The 19,750-nt window shown below is 42.2% G+C and overlaps 1 protein-coding gene across 4 annotated transcripts in view; it reads right to left on the bottom strand.

Moving 5' to 3' along the window:
- The window catches only part of LOC113229881 (obscurin), an 80,209-nt gene that overhangs the window by 1,874 nt on the left and 58,585 nt on the right, over nt 1-19,750 (bottom strand). For 3 of the 4 annotated variants that reach the window (XM_026463564.1, XM_026463566.1, XM_026463565.1), the window contains 22 exons: nt 19,477-19,655; nt 18,793-19,019; nt 17,211-17,386; nt 16,032-16,210; nt 14,886-15,011; nt 14,367-14,646; nt 13,972-14,150; nt 13,361-13,557; nt 11,790-11,948; nt 9,753-10,024; nt 8,854-9,155; nt 8,382-8,569; nt 7,725-8,221; nt 6,835-7,072; nt 6,406-6,563; nt 5,230-5,354; nt 4,504-4,802; nt 3,038-3,513; nt 2,655-2,876; nt 1,958-2,096; nt 447-1,869; nt 98-279 (listed from right to left, as the gene is read on the bottom strand). In XM_026463564.1, coding sequence (XP_026319349.1) covers nt 98-279; nt 447-1,869; nt 1,958-2,096; nt 2,655-2,876; nt 3,038-3,513; nt 4,504-4,802; nt 5,230-5,354; nt 6,406-6,563; nt 6,835-7,072; nt 7,725-8,221; nt 8,382-8,569; nt 8,854-9,155; nt 9,753-10,024; nt 11,790-11,948; nt 13,361-13,557; nt 13,972-14,150; nt 14,367-14,646; nt 14,886-15,011; nt 16,032-16,210; nt 17,211-17,386; nt 18,793-19,019; nt 19,477-19,655 — 6,223 coding nt within the window. The remainder of the gene's footprint in view (nt 1-97; nt 280-446; nt 1,870-1,957; nt 2,097-2,654; nt 2,877-3,037; nt 3,514-4,503; nt 4,803-5,229; nt 5,355-6,405; nt 6,564-6,834; nt 7,073-7,724; nt 8,222-8,381; nt 8,570-8,853; nt 9,156-9,752; nt 10,025-11,789; nt 11,949-13,360; nt 13,558-13,971; nt 14,151-14,366; nt 14,647-14,885; nt 15,012-16,031; nt 16,211-17,210; nt 17,387-18,792; nt 19,020-19,476; nt 19,656-19,750) is intronic. The other variant, XM_026463563.1, reaches the window with a different exon arrangement.

Genomic DNA, 19,750 nt, shown 5'->3' with positions numbered 1-19,750 from the left:
TCAAGATAGATCTGCCCTGCGATTGCGGGTCTAAAAAAGAAGATTATCGATAACGTCGTACGTGTAGGAAGAGCTGGAATTTGATGCAAAAGCACACCTGTGTGATTTCCTTGTACAGATGCTCAAATCGGTATCTCACGAAGGAGATGTTCTGTTTGGTCTCGATGTCGTCAGCGCCGCGGAAGGGTGATACACCAGACAGCATGATGTAGGTGAGTACTCCCAGAGACCAGATATCTGTCTGCGGGAAAGCTGGCTCGTCGTTTATTATTTCAGGTGCTGAGAACAAAGAGTTTTCTCTATAACAGTCGTCAACATCATCCACAAGAACAAATCTCACAGAGAGTTTACCCACTTGTACTTACCCACTTGTGGATCGAACTACACAGGAAGCATTCTCAATTGTCACGTATTTTCTAGCAAGTGAAAAAGTAATTCCTACTCACCTTTGTATTCTAAGTCGCCGACTTGAGGAACACTAGTTCCGAGCTTGGTTACTTTATGCGCTGACCCAAAGTCAATTAGCTTAACTTGGATGGAGCGAACTGAAGCCATCACTACGTTATCAGGCTGGAGATCCAAGTGACAGTATCCTCGCCAGTGTAGGTATTGAAGACCGTCAAGGATCTGTGTAACTATTGTAGATACCATTTGTTCAGTGTAGTCGTGACGTGATGACAAGTATGTGAGGATATCAGCGCCTTGCAGTTTCTCTAGAATTAATCCAGCGACTGGGTTTCCTGGTGTATGATAGGCTGCTAGTAAATTAGATATTCTCTCGTGTCTAAGCCTTCTTAAGCACTCAAATTCTCTTTGAATCTGGACTTCTGTGTCTGATCGGTTTTCTAATAATTTGGCTACTATGACGTTGTCAGTGTTCTTGTCAATGCCTTTAACAACAATGGAGAATTTGCCGCGCCATAATTCTGATATGAAGCTGTAACGTTGCTGAAGGTTGTCCGACGAATCCCAGTCAATCGGGCTGTTTTCTGTCGCGTAGTTCAGTTTTGGTTTTTCTTCATCTAAGATAACTTCCTGGCCAGACTCTGTGATTTGTTGAAGATGCCTCATGGCCTTAGTCACCTGGATCTTGGGTGCTCCAGATTCTTTGGTCTTGATTAAATTTGTTGGGACGCCCTTGTCGCTCCAGCCAATTCTATTACGCGAGGAGAGGCGGAACTGGTAGCTGGTGTCAGGTCGAAGGTTGCCAACTAAATAGAATTCATGATCGATGTTATTGGCGACGTCCTTCCATTCGATGCTGTCGCCTTCCTTATACTGCAAGCTGTAGCAGATCACAGGTGAATTTCCATCGTATTTTGGCTGCTTCCATCTTAGGAGTACTTCGGTGTCAGATACTTCAGAAGCTGTAGGACTGTCGGGAGCATCAGGGTTGGTAGCTTCGACTACTCTGGTGCGGGCGACGGTCTGTCCGACTGAATTGCGAGCCACGACCTTGTAATAACCGACGTCGTGGTGCATGGCAGGGTCGAACTTGAGCGAGGAGCGACCTTCCTCATCCTCGATGATCTTAATGCGTTGGCCTTCGGCAATAACCATGTCGTTCTTGAACCATTGGATAATAGGTTTCGGGTCGCCAACGGCATAACAGGATAGCTGAGCGGGTTCTCCTTCCCTGATGGGGAGGGTCTGTGGCTTTTCACGCATGAAGGGCATTTGACCATCTTTCTTGGATTCCATGAAGGCCTGGGCTTCTGCGTAGGAGTCAAGACGAGTTCCAAGCTCGTGCCTGAGGCGGCGGATGGTGTAACTCTCGGTGCCGTAGTTGTTGATGCGATCGCGTTGCTCGTCATCGATCTCTTCGTCCATTATGTCTGTGAAGCGACGACGTTCGCGGATGATCGGCGTCTGTGGATCGAATTTGAACATTTTAATTTCATAAACAAAATATTACACTTTCAAAAAGCTTCACATTGAAAAAGATATCGCAACTTACCCTTGGATCGTAAGCATCCTTAACGCTCAAATTGTAAGCAGGAGAGCGATGGCAGGCGACTTTCATATACTCGCGCAGGCGCACTGGAAAGTCCGTATCACGTAATTGCAGCAAGTACGTGTCTGGTCCATTCTGGTAACTGTAATTAAATAAAGTATGATCATAACACTGCCTTGAGAGGTATATTGTGGCAATATCGAATATCCGATATCGTATATCTTAGAAACTATTAATCGATATTACTCCGCATGTATCCATGAATATATAGTTTCAGAAAATATATAGTTTCGAAATCCGATTTCGAATATCGATATACAGGTGTACATTTGAGACAGGGCAGCAAGACCAGCCACCTTCGTCGTTGAAGTTACAGGAAAACGGTTCTAGAAGACTATCCATGAATTTTGAAGATATTTTGATTGGCATTCACAGATTTTGAAAAAATGGTACCGATAAGAGGCAATTTTTACAAAACTTTTTTTTATGCCATTCGATCCGGTCTGTTAAGGATCAATAGTCTCTATGGGACCAACTGAGGTAAGAGTACTCGAAATGTCAGAAATCGCAAAAAACTTTTTGCCATACATTTAGTAGGGACATGATATCATCATCAGAAAGTCATATCTTATGATTAAAAAATGGAGTAATATTGTAGAAGAGGTCACTGTAAATATAATAAATGCCATCGTGTACGTACTGGCTCTCGGACTTGGCAGAGACCTCCCAGTCAGGGTGCTCCCACTGCTTGAACTTAAGGTCCCATGGGCTGGCGTGGCGTTCGCGGGAGTCTCGGTGAGGAGTACCCTCCGGGGTATAAATTTCGCCGGGCGGGTACACCATCTTGGAGGGATGCTCAAAGGCACCGCTAAGAGGACGGCGACGGAACCAGTTGCGGCATTGGGCGTTGCTTGTCCAGTCCCTGAACAGAATATATGTGTTTTAAAATTATCCCTGGCAAATAGACTATATCCATTGAAATTTTGTTTATTCGCACATTTATTCATTTGATTTTTGCCAATGAATATCGTCGTAATAAGTAATTATTAGCTGCAACCTCTTGCAAGGATCAAAACTACTGACCTGTACAGATTGTAATAGTTCCTCAACCTATCGGTGGTGATCAAGTATTCGTCGTGGTAAATCTTGTCCGCCAAATTGAGCCAGGGATGCGACAACGCCGCATTAACGTCCATGCGATCCATCCAGCTGAGCTTCAAAAGCTTCGAGATGAAGTCCCTCGATTCGGTACTGAGGCGGGACCACCATTCTTCGTCGTGCCATTCCCATTTGCCTTCACGGATCTTGGTTAGAGTTTCGCGGTCATTGGCCCCGCGGAAGGGAGAGTGTCCACTTAGCAAGATGTACGTGATAATGCCGACGCTCCACATGTCAGCGCCGAAGGTGACGCCTTCGCCGTTGGCCACTTCGGGCGCGACAAACTCGGGCATGCCGTAGTCGAGTGCGGCATGCTTGTTGAAGTGGATGCGACGCGACAAACCGAAGTCGCAGATCTTAAGTTCATCGCTGCCGGCGTGCGACAGAAGCAGTTCGCCGATCTAACAGGGAGTAAATTAGTAAATGTTTAAAGTAAAATTTGTATATACTTTATTATGTAATGATTTAACTTTGTCATATTTCTGCTTTTTAAAATTTTGCTATACCCGTCTAGGTTCATGTACTGGTATCTATCGGTCGATTCTCGACAATTTTTGGTTAGAGCTGACTGGAAATGTTTTAGTATAAATTTGGTTCCGAACAAAAAACTCAGTCAGCCATCTACCAACCAACGATTAGGTACGGCATTGACCTACTGGTAGAAACATTTCAATATACGAAGACCTGACAAGAGAATTTGTGATGCCGACATGTTTCCTGTGAAATGACAAGCCAAAAAATCGATAATGTTAATTGAAGCATTGGGTGATAAAAGGGCGTATCAAGTAAAAATGAGATTCGAGAAAATTGAAAATACAGGTTTAATGTCTTATATCTTTTTAATATTTATAATATGACTCTTAATGGGTTCGTTCGTTTTATTATTGGTTTTTAAGAAAATAAATTATGAATCAGTCTTATTTAAAAGTTACATTGAAAAAAAAAATTGTTTTAAGCATTCATTAAATTAGCTGGAATTAAATTAATCGACAGTATCATTTTCAGCAGGTCTCACTGGCCTCCTAGATGCTCCATGTTGAGGATGAGGTCGCTCGTTTCCAAAATTCAAACATACATTTATAATCTATGCTACAAGGGGAGAGCGTCACCTTCTAAATGAATGAAAATTACGCCATCTAGAAGGGAGATCGAAATGAGTTTTTGTCACAAGATAGTGTTTTGATGCAGAAACATCAAAACGGGCTTTTGGTGCCAAACGCCCTTCTTGTTCCCAATGCTTCAATTGTGAATATTTGACAGAAGTACCTGTTCGTTTTTGTAATTAGAAGAAGCGTTTGTTTTTGTAATTTCGTCATCGCTGCACCCACCACGCCGGCAAAGTGGACTCCACCACTCGACGACTATTCATTAAATTGTCACATAGCACTCACCGTGAGGCCAAGATGGGCGACGCTGTTGTCGTGCATGTGCTTGAGGCCTCTGAGCAGCTGCCTGACGTAGCCGGCGATCTCCCTCTCCGAGTAGCCCTGGCTCCGCAGCAGCCGGTCGCGCACCAGCTCCCCGCCCGCCGCCAGCTCCGTGACCAGGGCGAGCGTGTGCTCGTGCTCGTACGCGTCGTGCAGGCGGATGAGGTGGCGGTCGTTGAGCATGTTCATCATTTCCATCTCGTTCTTCATGAACGGCTTCAGTTCGGAGTGGCCGTGCATGATCTTTGCGGCGTAGTTGCGACCTGGATGTCAAATTTTAACAAATTCTAGTAACAGGATGTGAACGTCATTCGTCATCATCGTCCTTATGTCTAACGCAAGCTTCGCCACACTGGCCCAATGCGGGTTCGAAGTCAAACTAACACGGTTTCCAAGGGTTATGTACCTTCTTTTTATATGTAAATTTGTCTCGATGTTTTCACTGTTAAGGAGAGGTATTGTTACTAAACACTCGCTAACGTTACGTTATTTAGAAATTAAAGTAATAAACCTCTCAATTCAGAAGCAACCGTTCTCCCGCTAAGTTACCTACCGCAGAAAATAATTTCTATAGTAATTTATACATTGAAAAACTGCCTCTTTAATATTTGTTGGTACAAGATACTGTAGTATATGTGTAGTATATTGAACATCGGGAGGTAATTATGTCTCGAAGGCAATTTCGGTTACCTGAAAGTCTTTCAGCGGCGTGGTAGACGACGCCCTGCACCCCTCGGCCCAGCTCGTCGCCGAGGTCGTAGAAGTCCCCGAAGGGCTTCGTGCTCGGCTTCACGCGCGGCGGGTGCTCACGGATCCTACGGCGACCGAAAATTAGGAAACTCTTGTATATTGACAACAAAAGTACATTGATTTAAACTTTTCACGATTTTCACGCATTATTTAATTTAAAATAATCGTTTTTAATCGCGTGTAAATACGTATAATACCTGAGAAGAATTACACTGTAAGTGCTTTTTTGTAATTTTACAGGGGACGCGATTTTGTGTCGAAATGCTGCATGTAGTAGAACAATTAGAATGGCTCGAAATAAAACTAGAGTTTTAATAACATTTCGAGCTACCCTAATTGAACAAACTGCTTTTCGACACAAAACGCTTCCCCCGTAAGATTACAAAAATGACGCTTACAGTGTAGGTAATACTTCTCAGGTACGGAATATATTTTGTTTACCTCGACATTTCGGACGTGTTGCAACGTCCACGGTCTCGAAGGGACTGAAGAGGCGGGTGTCGACATCTTCTAGCCGTGCGATTTTTTCAAACTGGGTAGTGGTCTAGCACGTGATCTTCATTATTTATTTTTGCACTAGGGTTATCACTATATCGACACAATATCCTGAGTGCTAAGATGTTGACATCCGTCTTTTCGCATTTGCAGAAACTGTATAACCTTTTATGTAAAGTTGTTTCACGGTAGTAATATAATAATAAGGCACACACTCAACATAGCCCCACACTAGGGAAACCCTGTGTCGCGGGTGCCATGAACACACACATAGACAACCACAAATTACACCCAAACTCACGAGAGAAATAAATGTAGGCCATACAAATATTTCTCCCGGCCCGGGAATCCAACCTGGGACCTCTGCGTGGCAGTCCAGCATGGTAACCGTTCGGGTGGCCTCCGTGGGGAGGCAGGTAAAATCCGCCTCCGTGAATTTGTGAAGACGATGTCATTGTGAGCGACCATTTTGTTTTTGTTTTCAGTATTTTATAGAGTCTACATTTTCATGAAAGTGCAGGTCGTTTGACTGACAGTATTAAATTGTTGCAAGCTACGTTGCAAGTAAAAAAGTCTCTGTTCAGAATTAATAGCATCGCCTGTAGGTATAAGTGTATCCACCTGATGGAATAGTCGTGCTCCGTCTCCTCGACGTGCAGCATAGCGGAGGAGCTGACGGCGCCGGCAACGTTGCGTGCTGAGACTGAGTACAGGCCTTCGTCTTTGAGGATCACGTCATTGATCACCAGCACTGTCGTGTCAGGCTCGATGAACTGGATCTGTACCAATATGTAATTTTACTTTGCTTCACTGTCCAATATATACAATAACAAACACAAAAGTCTTGATAGATATGATATGCTTTCATGCCATTACGCCGCTCTGTTTTCACTCGTAAACTACGGGAACGTACATCCACGCAAACACTAAAGGCTAATAAATAACTTATGGGCCACAGCTACACTCTAACTACAGTTAATTGTCAAAAACGATTGCTCAAAAATGTACATTACGTCATTTACGTACATCTGAAAAGAACTATATAGGTACCTTGATCCTGGAGCTGGATGTAAGTGGTTGCCAGTCCTTGTACCACTTGATCTCGGGGAAGGGTATACCAGTGACTCTAGCCTCCATTCTGACAGATCTCCTTTGCAATGCGATGGTCTCTTCAGGGCGCTTTATGAAGGTGGGGTACTCTGCGAGTTCAAGGCGCACGCGTTGTCGAGCTTGTCCGTGCTCGTTGGTGGCTACGGCTTCGTACCAGCCCGCGTCGCGATCCAGCATCCTGGATTAAGAGTGGTTTTATTGGTCTAGCGTAAAGCCGGGGTTTCACTATACGAGTACGCTCGGACCGAGTGCGCTCGTACGAGTTAGATCGTATAGGAGTCCACTCGGATTTCGGTTTACACCATAGGTACATTTCCTTGAAGAATCAGGGTGAAGAAGACTGATCTGGTACTGCGAGGTGGAGGACTTGCAGCAGATATATTAATGGCTGAAGTACAAACTCGTGAAAGGGAAAAAACAAAGCAAGAGAAAAATTTGGACCAGAAAATGGATTTTAAGATATGACTAAGAGTCCTTCAAAATAATTTTATCGGCGAAGTGGGAAGAAAGATAAAAAAATGTTTAAAACCCTTTACTGTCAATTATATGATCCGAGTATACTCGTAAGAATAGAACCGCGTCCGAGTCCACTCTGATCGGATACCGGTGTCCGAGTGCGCTCGGAATACGTGTTTACACGTAACGTCCGAGTAACCATCCAAGTAGACTCGGTCCAAACGTACTCAAATAGTGAAAACCCGACTTAAGAGTTGTAATGGTTTGGTCTTGTCTGTTCTTTCGAGATTTTACGTTACTTTTTGAATCAAGCTGATTAAACCTTGGAAGGAGCTTCACAAAACTACACGGACAATTTCTGAAGAAACACTCACTTGTTAATGAACAGCGTAGCCTGACCGTTTCTGGTGTAGCTCCAGTCGTATCTACCTCCGATCTCAATAGGCTCATCGTTGAAGAAGTAAGTCATCTTCGGCTTAGGATAGCCGTACACGAACCAGAAGAGATTAACGTTATGCCCTTTCACGCCGTATTGGGAATCGTGCTCTTGACGAAGGAACTTTGGCGCTTGCGCGTAACCGTCGTGAGGTGGGCGTTCAATGTCGAAGTCCTTCGGGAAGTATGGGGATGTTTCTGGACGGAAGTCAATGCCGGGTTCGAGATACGGGATGAATTTCGGTGGGTCAGGTTCGAGCTTAGCGCGGTGTGTGATGGCGTACGGTGAGGGGTCGCTCACGCCGTATTTGTTCTCAACGCGGATGCGGAACTTGTAGTCGCGAAAGGGCTCTAGGTTTCGGATGTCGCAGACGCAGGATCTAAGCCCTGTGCGGGCTGTGAACCAATCGCCATCGGGCACTTCGCACATTTCCACCTGCATGATTTAAATGACACCGTAAATAACGTGATACAATGGAGCAGATTATTTGCTCCTGTTACTACGTCCAAAATCAGTATTTGCGATAGAAGTATTAGCACGAAATCACAAGAACAGACATCGAAGAATCATTTCAGTTGTAGACGTTTTTTCTCACCTGGTAAGTGACAGGGAATCGAGGTCCGTGTGGGATGGAAGGCTTCCAAGAGAGCGTGAGGTGTCGGTCGGCCATACGAGAGATGATGGGCTTATCAGCCAGCGGCATTGGCACGCCGGTTTTCTTCATCTTATCGAAGTCAGAGTACTGGTCGCCGATTGGCCGTTTTTGAGTTTGAGGTTCCAGGGCTGAAAAAGCAAATATACGTGCAATAAGCAAGTCCAAAGGAATGTAAAAAAGGAGCCCAGTAGTAGGTGGATTAAGTGCATGCTGCATAATTAAATCCGGATTTATGTTTGGTGCATGAAATGACCTTGAGCATTTTTAAATTGTTTCCTAAATCGGAGACTTCACAGTTTTCCTTTTGGTTTGAGTTTACGTTCTTGTACGTTAAACAATGCAATGTGTTATAATAACAATATGGCATCTGGTTGTTTTAAGACAAAATTTTAAGATTTTTGATTGTACTTACTATCGTAAGTAAGCTGAGCAGTGCAAGAATCTTCGCCATGCGGGTTGTAGATCCTGCAGCGATAGGTGCCGACATCTGTAGGGTCAATCTGGCTGATGGTCAGACGAAGCAGTCCAGTGGTTTCTTTGTCCATGCGGATGCGTTCGCAAGGGAATAGCCTGTCATCGTTGCGGTACCATTCTACGTCTGGCTCAGGAGTGCCAGTGGCACACGCTGTGAATTTTGCACTCATGCCACGTAGGACTTCGATGTCGCCGATCTTCTTGAGGAACGATGGTGGCTCCATTTTCTGTTTTTTGCCACTGTTGATAGAATATTTTTCATAACGTAAAATTATTTCACTGACACCAACCGCATTGTTACGATGTTACGTGTATGGGAGAAAAAACGTGACAGTAGGTTAAATGTCACGAAAATGAGAACTTTGAGCAGTCTGTTCAGTGTTAATCTTAGTAAAAGAGCGTTGTGGTGTGATAGATGACATAGTGATCAGAATAGACAAGAGAATGCTTCGAGGGTTTGGTCATGTATAAATATTAGCAGATTGACATAGCAAATGTGTATGGAAACTTGGAGAGAGGCCAGAGAAGTAGATCTTGACGTACATATCTCGATAAAATTGTCTATGTCCTTAAAATAGGCATTTATGTTGGCCTGACCAAACAAACTTTAAATTAAATAAAAACTGATTATTTGCACGAACAAAATAGATACTAATTAAAAAGATAGGTACTTTGTGTGGTGCAAGCCTCGATAACAAAAATGTCACTAACTCGGTATTTGCTGGAAAACGCATTGCTTTCCCAGCACTGATGTATGAAGGGACTGAAGAAGTGGCGAAAGAGGATTGCCAAGGGCGTAGCGAGTGAACATGTCCAGATACAACTAAAAATACTTACATCTTATCAACAACTTCCAGGTGAGCCTCACAAGATGCCTCCCCCTCTCTATTCTTCGCGACGCATTTATATAACCCAGCATCTTCAGGCTTTAGATCCCTTACATACAAACAGCACGCATCTCCATCCCTTTTTATGTTATACTTGTCACTGTTGGTCAGAGGGCGGCTATCTTTATACCACGTGATATCTGGTGCTGGCACGCCGATGACTCTTGCGGGGAATTTGGCGTCGAAAGTTGGAAGCTGGAAGAACGGGTCTACTGTCACGAACTGTCCAGGTGTTCAGTGACGGTAGGGTTTACTTTAGAGATGTTACACTTGATCTATTTTTGGTTTTGCTGCACATTCACAACTAAACATATATTTAGAAAGTTAATAGTAGTCTTTCTGCGCAATTTAACGATTTTGGGTCAATAATATTGGTAACTGACCATTAATCGACTAAAGGTCATTAGGACGTTAATCGGTGAAATGTCGAGAAGAATTATTATTTTTATTTGTAAAATACTTAGTACTAACGACCTCGCAGAACTATGTTACCTACTAACATTGTAACAACAACTGTCGTTCCAAGACTTTTTACAAGACAATAAATATGTAAATTAAATAAATTAGATTGCTCACAGATGGCGCTACGGAAAAAAGTCGTTAAATATCAAAACAAGGACCTACAACAAGCACATAGAAAAATTCGTAAGGTCCGCTAGTTCGTTTCGTGGCTTCGTCTGGTACGGTTTGCTGGAAGACGTTGGTTTGAATCTAATCTTTGTATTACTAATTATAACAAACTAGAATATTTTTATGAAATTACTCCAATTTCATAAAAATATTTGGATATAATGGTGGTCAAACATTGTGACATTCAATAAATTCGTCAAAAATATATCTTTTTTTAGATCTGTATTTGGTAGTACCGACGACCTCCACCCCTGCTCCTGCGTTTTGCATCGGACTGGTATTTAAGCTTTCTTTTGTTACTCACAGGTTTATCACCGTTTAGATCGGTACTTATGAAAATAATTTTATTTTTGTACTAAAGTAAAATCTGATGAAGTTCAGTCATGGTACAAGTTGTTGTTTATGATATCAGTAACATAGCTTGGTGTCCGTGGCCTTATTTCTAATCTAATCTTAAGACATGATTCTAGAAACAAGGCCGCCGACACCATCCTGCCTGGATCGGCGGGTTCGGTCTATAGACTCCTTTCATCATACCAAGGGCACGATATATTAGTATTGACAGAACTAGACTGTTGAACAGCTTTCACATGGCAAAGTTCAGTATACACAGAAAGACTACAAACGGTTTGTTAAGATAAGAAAAGAGATAGATCAAGTGAATACATCACCGCTTTCGTGCGTGATTTCTACGACGACACTGAGCATGCGGAGGAACGTTCATACTCCTCCATGAAGAAAACACATTATAGTTATCTGAAAGTTTGCTACTAGACAACTAAATTACATGACACAACGCTATAACTTATTAAGAAATATTTTTGGTTTATCCTTGAATATTTTATTGGTACATTCGACGGGTGGCTGAAAAGTAATCTCTTTTGACTATCTATGAAAAAATGAAAAAATAATACTGGCCACTTTCGTGATGCATTCGTTGTTTACTCTTTTTCAAAATTAGTGACGCTCTTTTGTATTTTACGTTTCGCTTTGCATGGACAAAATGGCGAAAGAAAAAGTTTTTAAAAGATGAACAACTTTTTTCTTAACAGATTTCTTCTAACGTTTAGTGTCTCTGTCACAAATATAAAAAGTGCATTTCCAATGTACATTTCATAGGTATTTAAAAATGGTCGCCCATTAGTTCATAGTAAGTTAGAAAACTTTTCAGCCATCTCTCGCAACTTAGAATATGACTAAGTATCATAAATTCTGACAGCGAGGGTCCTGAAGACTGCAAACAAAAAGGCAGACTTTCGGATCTCTGTTTTGTTAATTATACGAAAGAAAAAGAAATCGAGACCGACCGATCTTTTGTTTGCAGTCTTCAATGCTCTCAAAGAGTCAAGTTTCATACCTGTTGAAGGTCAGAGAACTTCTGGCTGAAGGTGGGCGGCTGGTAGACCTTGCGCACGCTGATCTTGCCCTCGGAGCTGTCCTCGCCCAGAGGGTTGGTTAACTTGACCGAGTACACGCCCGCGTCGGGGAGTTCCACAGGGTTGATTTCTAAGCCCACCTGATAATAAAGTAGGTATGAATAATAAAGAAGAAGAGAATAAAGAGAAGCAGAGAGTGATGTGATTCAGTCTGTGGAAACCCTGGAAACGAGTAAAGAGACCTTTATGTTGGAGATGCCGTCTACAAAGGTGTGGCCAAGTTCAAGTACCTAGGTTGCACTATAACAGATACCAACTCTAGGGAAGAGGATATAGACATCCGCATCCAGAACAACCCACGATGTAGTGCAGCTCTACACAGTGTTGGTGTCCAAACTTCTGAGCCGTCAAGTCAAAATTCGGATCTACAAGACCGTCATAAGGCCCATTCTTACGTACAGTTGTGACGCTTGGACACGCACACTTAAAGAAGAGAACAGACCTGGTGAAATTATAAGCACATGGGACTTGTCAACTGACGTCTCAGGGTGACGGGCGCAGTGGCAGTGCCCCTCAGATCTTTGCGATTTAAAGCTCTGAGTGGCACTGCAACTGTTATGGACTGGCGTACTATAATAGTTTACCATGAGTCGCACGACTTGTTTGTCCCGTCACTAGATATTATATATATATATTAAACAAAAGACTGGTGGCTAAGAGAACTAAGGTTCTCAGGAAAATATTAGGGCCAATCCAACGGGAGAACGGTAGCTGGAGAGTCCGCACTAACACTGAAATAGAAGAGCTCGTCGCGCAGCCAAACACCATCGGCGAAACCAAAGCGCACAGACTTCGCTGACTCGGCCATTTAGAAACGATGGGAGAGGATCGGAACGTGAAGAGAGCCTATCTGGGTCAACCTGATGGACGAAAACCGGTTGGACGTCTCAGGTACCTATCGCTGGAGCAACGCCGTGGATACGGATTTGCGGGAATTACAAGCCATCAATGTGCGAGAGATTGCACACGACCGCAGAAAAGGGCATCATCTCGTTTCGGAGGCCGGGACACAGTTTGGGTCGCTGAACCAGTGGAGTAAGTAAGTAAGTATAAATAATAAAAGTTGCTTTAGTTTTCAATTCGCAAAAGTTTCCCATTATACAAAACACTTTAAAGATTAAATATTTATTTCGCCTACTTCCAACGTAGGAATACCAATTAGAAAATCTGTGGGGCGCACGAAAGGAGTCTGCCCGTAATAATGTACCTACGTACGAATCGTATTCCTAGTAGATACGTCTGGTGTACACTGGGCAACAATCGGCCAGTTTCTTAAATCGATTGGAAAATTGTTTCATCACTTAAAAACCGGAACACAGTAATGCTGACATTACTGTTTGGCGGCAGAAATAGGTAAGTTGGCTGTACTACCCTGATCGAACTCTTTGACAAGGAGCGCTATTGCTACTACGAAGTCTACGTACTTATATTAATACGTATTTTTTCGTCTTCAATTATTTTCCGATTTGTGGTCCGAAGTGAGGTCACTCACCCTCTTGCCATCGCAGGTGAGCAGCACCTTCTGGCTGGGCTTGAGCGGCACTCCGTCCTTGAACCACTCGACGTCGGGCACGGGGTTGCCGACGAACGGGGCCGACACGGAAAGGGGTTGGCCCTCCTCGGCGCTGATGTCGCGGAGGCCGTGGATCAGTTGGGGACGTTCTTGCGGAGACGAGTCGTCCGCACGGCCTGGAAATTTATACTTGTGAAATTTGGTGGTGATACGGTATTTTTGCTTGTGTATATCAAGGCTCTCGCTTGAAAGAACAGCTGGAGGAGATTACCAGTGAGCTCTAGGTTGCTGAAGGTTAGGAAACTATTTTTTCTCGGACCTAAATCGAGTTATATTTGTTTTTTCAAACAAACCAACGTTTTAGGTCTTTTACAGGTGCTATAGTCACGGCTGACGGAGAAGTCATCAACCAGTTATTAATAATATTATAATTTCTAGTTAAATAGTAAGTACTCTTTGAGTTTTAGAAAAAGTACCAAAGGCGAAATTACTCGATGATTTATTAGGATGATGTTATAAACTAATGGCGTTTTGTAATGAACCAGTCAAAATGAAATGATAATTGTAAAGCTTATTAGAGAAGTACTCACTGGCAACAGTAAGATCGGCAGTGGAAGCTGATTCTCCCTTGTCGTTGATAGCGACAACACCGTACTTTCCGGCGTCGGCGGGCGTCGCCTTATCGATGAGCAGAGCATGGGTACCATCGGGCAGGGATACTACTTTGATGCGATCACCGTCGGGGACGATCTCTTTGCCGTTGTGGGTCCTAATAATAATGTTCATAGTAACGCTTAAATATTTGATTTAGAAGACGTCATACAAAAAACAGTAAATTGCCAACTATGGCCCGGCGCCCACAGATGAGACTCTCTATGGATACCGCGGCATAACTACCGTTAGTGTACGCTTGCAAGTAGGGATGCCGAAGGCATCTTACCCTAAAGCAAGAAGAAGATTATCTGTTTAAAAAAATATATCTTACCATTTAATAGTTGGTGGCGGATGCCCCAAAACCTTCACTTCAAGTCTCACCGGGAAACCTTCAATAACCTTAGTAGGCATCAGTTCAGCGATAAAGGCTGGTTTCCTTTCCTTTTGCGTCACTTCCACTTTGGCCTTGGAGGCGACATCGCCGAGCTTGTTGGTGACGGTCAGGGAATAGACTCCGGCGTCTTCCGGCTTGACGCTGTCGATGCTCAGACCAATTATGCCGCCTGGCTGGTTGATGAAGTTGATCGCTTGCGATGGCCGGATGGGGAGACCTTGGACGATAAGATACTCTGTTAACTGGTGTTATAAAATGATAAAGGTCTGATTTTACTGGTGCTGAGTGTATACTCAGAAGGTATCTTCTCACGGCTAGATGGAAATTCTTAGCCAATTGAATGAAATGCGGGAAATTTTGAATATCTTCGAAGTTTTTTTGAATCTATGTAATCTCGTTTAACAGTTGAAGAACTGCCAGGAGTGAAGAAGACAGTAGATACTCGTATAAACTTACCGTCCTTGAACCACTTGATTTCCGGTGCGGGGAAAGCCATGACCTTAGCTTCGAGCTTCAACGGTTGGCCGACTGCAGCCACCACGTCTTCCAGTTCCTGGGTAAATGATGGTTTGCGCGGTGTTGCTATTGAATAGAAAATTGGTGAACTAGTATTAAATTAATTCGAAGCGAAGAATCATTCTTTTTAGTAGATTTTGGTAATAGTAGCGTTCAGATCAATAGTTATAAATAGGTAATTGTTTTATTGCATTTACTCATGTCTCTACGTTTAATATACAATTCATTGGAGTGGTAAATCTCGTGTTTGGGCTTATATTATTCGTTTTGACTCGGACTTTCATATTATGCGTTTCAGTTATCTTCGAGGAGACCACGGTGACGAACACGGCGAAAGTGTAGATAACTTTGGAAGTCAGTTTTTTAAAATAAAAAAGTTATGATTATGTATCATTTGCACATCTCAAGTTCAGCTATGTTTATATGTAATATGTACAGAGTACTTTTTTTTAATGGGACAGTAAGGGTAAATCCGAAACCATGGAGGATACGTGAAAACTGTCCTAGGAACCATTAAGCCTTTTATTGTAAAAACAATTTCGGGATAGTTATAGTGCTGATTGACTCAGTTTTTTGAAATTTTATCAACTTCTGCTGTCCCGATTTTTTTGTCCCATACAATGAAATGATTCTTATAAGAAGCTGAGTCTATCAAATTCTTTCTTGTTTAAATTTTTTGGTCTGTCTTTGTTTATTATGGGCCGATACATACGTAACTTTTCTAAATTGTAGGGACATTAGTAAGGAATCTTATTGTTTGAGTATTTTTTTTTATTGATTCTATTACTTTGCCGATATGTCAGTCTTCGTATAAAAACGTAATTTGGGGTTCTGCTGTCCTGATTTGCTTGTCCCATACAATTAAATGATCCTTACATAAAACTGAATCGATCAGCCCTCAAAAATTAGCCTATTTTTATGGACAACTCGCGTTAGACCAAAAAAATTGACTATGCCAAATTTGTTTTCACAATAAAAGACTTAATGGTTCCTAAGACAGTTTCCTTGTATCCTCTATGGTTTTGGATTTCCCCAATTCTCTCCCATTTAAAATAAAACCATAGTGATGATTAAATTTATACTTACGATTAACAGCAACAGCGCAAAGAGCCGAATTATCACCATACGGGTTGGAAATCACCAGCTTGTACGCACCACAATCTGCTGGGGTCACCTTCTCAATGGCCAACTTGATGGTACCATCAGGCAATGCGGTTTGGATAATATGCTGATCGTCAGGGGAAATTTCGACGCCGTCTTTGAACCTGCAAGGGTAATATATAAACCTACCACGAACATTGATACGGAAATACGGGCGCTGGTATTCGCGCCCGTAAACAGGACACTACTGTATGTGGTACACAATAGAATACTATTACTACGGTTGTAGTAGTACATGGGCTGTCAATTGGGATAAACAACTTTCTTATTAGTCACGGTATATTAAATTCAGTTCAACAGTTATTGACATAAATTCACGGAGAAGGGGAACATTGAATTGCATACTTCGTATCCGTGATTACCTCGTTAAATTCTTCTATATTGTAGTTGGTCCTTTGTTGAGACTTAAAATTTTACATGTATTATTAAGTGCATTAAGCAAAAGCTAAAATCAGGGTAATTTGATAAATTACCCGATAACTATTCATTCCCGTTCAGAGGTTTGTCTCTTTTAATTTTTGACTAAAAATGACAAACCGAAAACTAAATAAAGACGAAGAAATATCTTTGGGAAAATGATTTGGTTTGAGACTTAATTATTTTTGTATTTGGACGTAGTTACACAAAATTTTCAAAATAATGATAATAATATAACGGTTTTTAAAGTCTAATCTCTTAGATCAGCAAAAAATCCAACATATAAACACATAAACATAAATAAATATCTCTGGAGTTACATAACATTATAAGAAACACTTTTAAACTTCAAACTGCCATATTTCGGAAGTGACTGTATATGCATTGGATCCTTTTTGTTTAACATGTCCAATTGACATTTGACATGTAGCATTTTATTGTTCCAATTAATTATGTAAATATTAACATACTAAAATATCAAGGCTAAATATAATTTTGAACCCTGTCTAAAAGTAACCCGACCAAATGGAAATATCAAAATTTTAAGACGTAAGGTAAATACGTGAATAACAAAGATAGATAATATGAATGACTTCTGATTGCAACGACTGGGTCAAGAGATTGTATCGTATACTATTCTAAACCTGGGGTTAACAAGCTTGCAAGTAATTGTACGGTAAATCTCACCACTTGGCGGTAGGAATGGGACTGCCGTCGACCTTGCATTTGAGCTCCAAAGGCTCGCCCTCATCGACGTCGCGCTGGCGGTCCAGTTTGTGCGTGAAACCGGGCGAGGTTTGGGCGAGGGTGATGGGAGCTTCGCATACTGCTTCGCCGCAAACGTTCACTGCGCGAACTTTGTACTGAAGTAGAATAGACGATTTCATATTTTCAGGTGTACTTTTTTTATAAAAAATAAGTGCGCGTTTTACCTCCAACTCACCTGATGGAAAGTGATGATAAGGTCGACGATGTAGCATGCACACCTAAATAATGCCTATTCACTTTCACCTTGAAAAGGTTCAAGTTATGGCGTTAGGGGAACAAGTCCGTAGGTAGGGAATTCCACTCTCTAGCCGCTCGCCATATAAATGTGGAAGCGAAACGTTTCGTGCGAATCCTGGGAATATCCACGACATAGGGGTGGAATCCCAGCCCACGTCTAGTCCCCCGATGATGGAAAGGGGAAGGCGGAACCAAATTAAGCAATTCCATCGCACACTCTCCGTGATATATCCTGTAGAATACCGATAAGCAGGCAGGCAACTTTACGGCGGTGTTCAAGGCGCTGCAGCTTCGCCTCTACTAATTTCGAGTCACCTACAAGCCTCTTGCCACGTTTGTCTATTAAATCCAAGGTGGCCAGTTGGTATTTAGCAGAGGCATCCCATAAGTGACAGCAGTAGGTACTCCATACACGACCGAACTTGTGCTTGGTACAGCTGAAGCAACTGTCCCGGAGTGAAGTAACGCTTCACCTTGGAAAGGATGCCAAGCTTCCTGGCTGCATTTTTGGCCATGAATTCAATGTATCCCAATTATTATAACTTTATTAGAAATGTCAAAATGTTGAAGATGAGTGCACAAAGCCTCCCCAAACGACCTACCATTCCTTTCCAGTACTTCTGGTTACTGCGTTCCAGTTTTCAAGGGTACCCACTTGTCGACTTTATGATTCAGGGTAACGGTCGCAGTAGCAGTGCCCTTCATATCTTAAGGGTCGATACAAAGTCAAATGGCTTTGGTTGATTCCGCAAAACAGTGGAAGTGTTGAATTAATTACTTTGGAAAAAATATATAGTAAAATTGAAAACTTGAAGCGTGAAAACTGCGATTCCTAAAAATTTAAAACACGATACAAAAAGAAACACAAACTTGCCTCAAAATTTTACAAGACAATCGCCCGTATTCAATGGGCACTTTACATATACCAATGATTTTTTTAATATCAACTTAAATAAATAGAACACGTAGGTATACTATACGATATACATTTTACAAATGGCTTAAATTGCGTTTGTTAAAAAATAATTCTAAAATAAAGCCAGTGTCCCTTCCGTTCAATCCGCGCTATAGAACCGATTTAGTACGGCATAATTTTGATTCGAGATAAATTCTATCGACTCTTAACGATTTTAAAGCCTTGAGTGGCACTGCAACTGTTATAGATAAGCGTGTCGCTTACCACAAGGTGCACGACTTGTTTGTCCCATCATTTCATATTATAAAAAAAAATCTTATTTCTTGTTGTGTATGTGAGTATCCTCACCTTTCCAGAATCACTAGAGTTGAAATGCTTAATAGCCAGCTCGCTCTCAACCTGTCCCGAAACTTCAACTTTGACCGCGTGTCTGTCGTCCTGGTTGATCTCCAAGCCATCCTTGTACCAATGTACCTCGGGCTTGGGTACACCGTCGCAGCGCACTGCTAGAGTCACGTCGTCGTAGTCCTTAACAGTCTCCTTTTGAAGAGGCTTTGTGAACACTGGCTCGTTGGCTGTGGAGGGTGAAGAAATATCGATATTTAACAGTGCAGCGAAAGCTATACATATTTAGTAATTAATCCATTTAATATTATTGGACTTATTATTATTGATACCTACACAGACGGAACACAAAAAAAACAAATTCCTACGATCTGACTAGACTCGCGATTAGTGACTACCGCTGCGTGTACCGCCGTCGGCACAAGCGCTCATACAAGTCTTTCATTTGTGAGCATTCGGTTCCGCATGACTGCACAGGACAGGTAACGTTATTTTCACCTCTGAGCGCGTGCTTAGGTTCCTTTTTCCTCGTAGTGAGCACCTGGTCTCATTCGTCAGATTAAGTAGGCTATTATAGCGTAGGTATTTTCGAATTTGTATCAGAGTGATATATGTTACGTAGTAAGTATTAAGTAATCTATGCTACAGCTGTTAAGAGTTACACAATAGAATACTTATGCTACTTACTGAGAATAGTAAGCCTGGCCTGTTGCGCGGTTTCTCCGATCTCGTTCTTGGCAGTGACAGTGTAGACGCCGGCGTCGCCCACGCTGATCTTGTTGATCTTCAGCGAATACGTTTCATTCGCTGTATCAGCTGTGATGTCGAACTGAGACGATGGCTGGATTGTGTAGCCGTCTTTACTCCTGTTCGCAAGTGATAAATTGAGTTTTAAACTATACCCAAAAAGTTTCATTTGGAATAAAAGAAAAATTGTTTATTTAGTAACTTACGTTTACAG

The sequence above is a fragment of the Hyposmocoma kahamanoa genome, unplaced genomic scaffold (genome assembly GCF_003589595.1).
Source record: "Hyposmocoma kahamanoa isolate Upper Pololo Valley unplaced genomic scaffold, ASM358959v1 63, whole genome shotgun sequence".
Classification (NCBI taxonomy): Eukaryota; Metazoa; Arthropoda; class Insecta; order Lepidoptera; family Cosmopterigidae; genus Hyposmocoma; species Hyposmocoma kahamanoa.
Note: the sequence above shows the minus strand (reverse complement) of the source record. Positions and strands in the feature narration are given on the sequence as shown.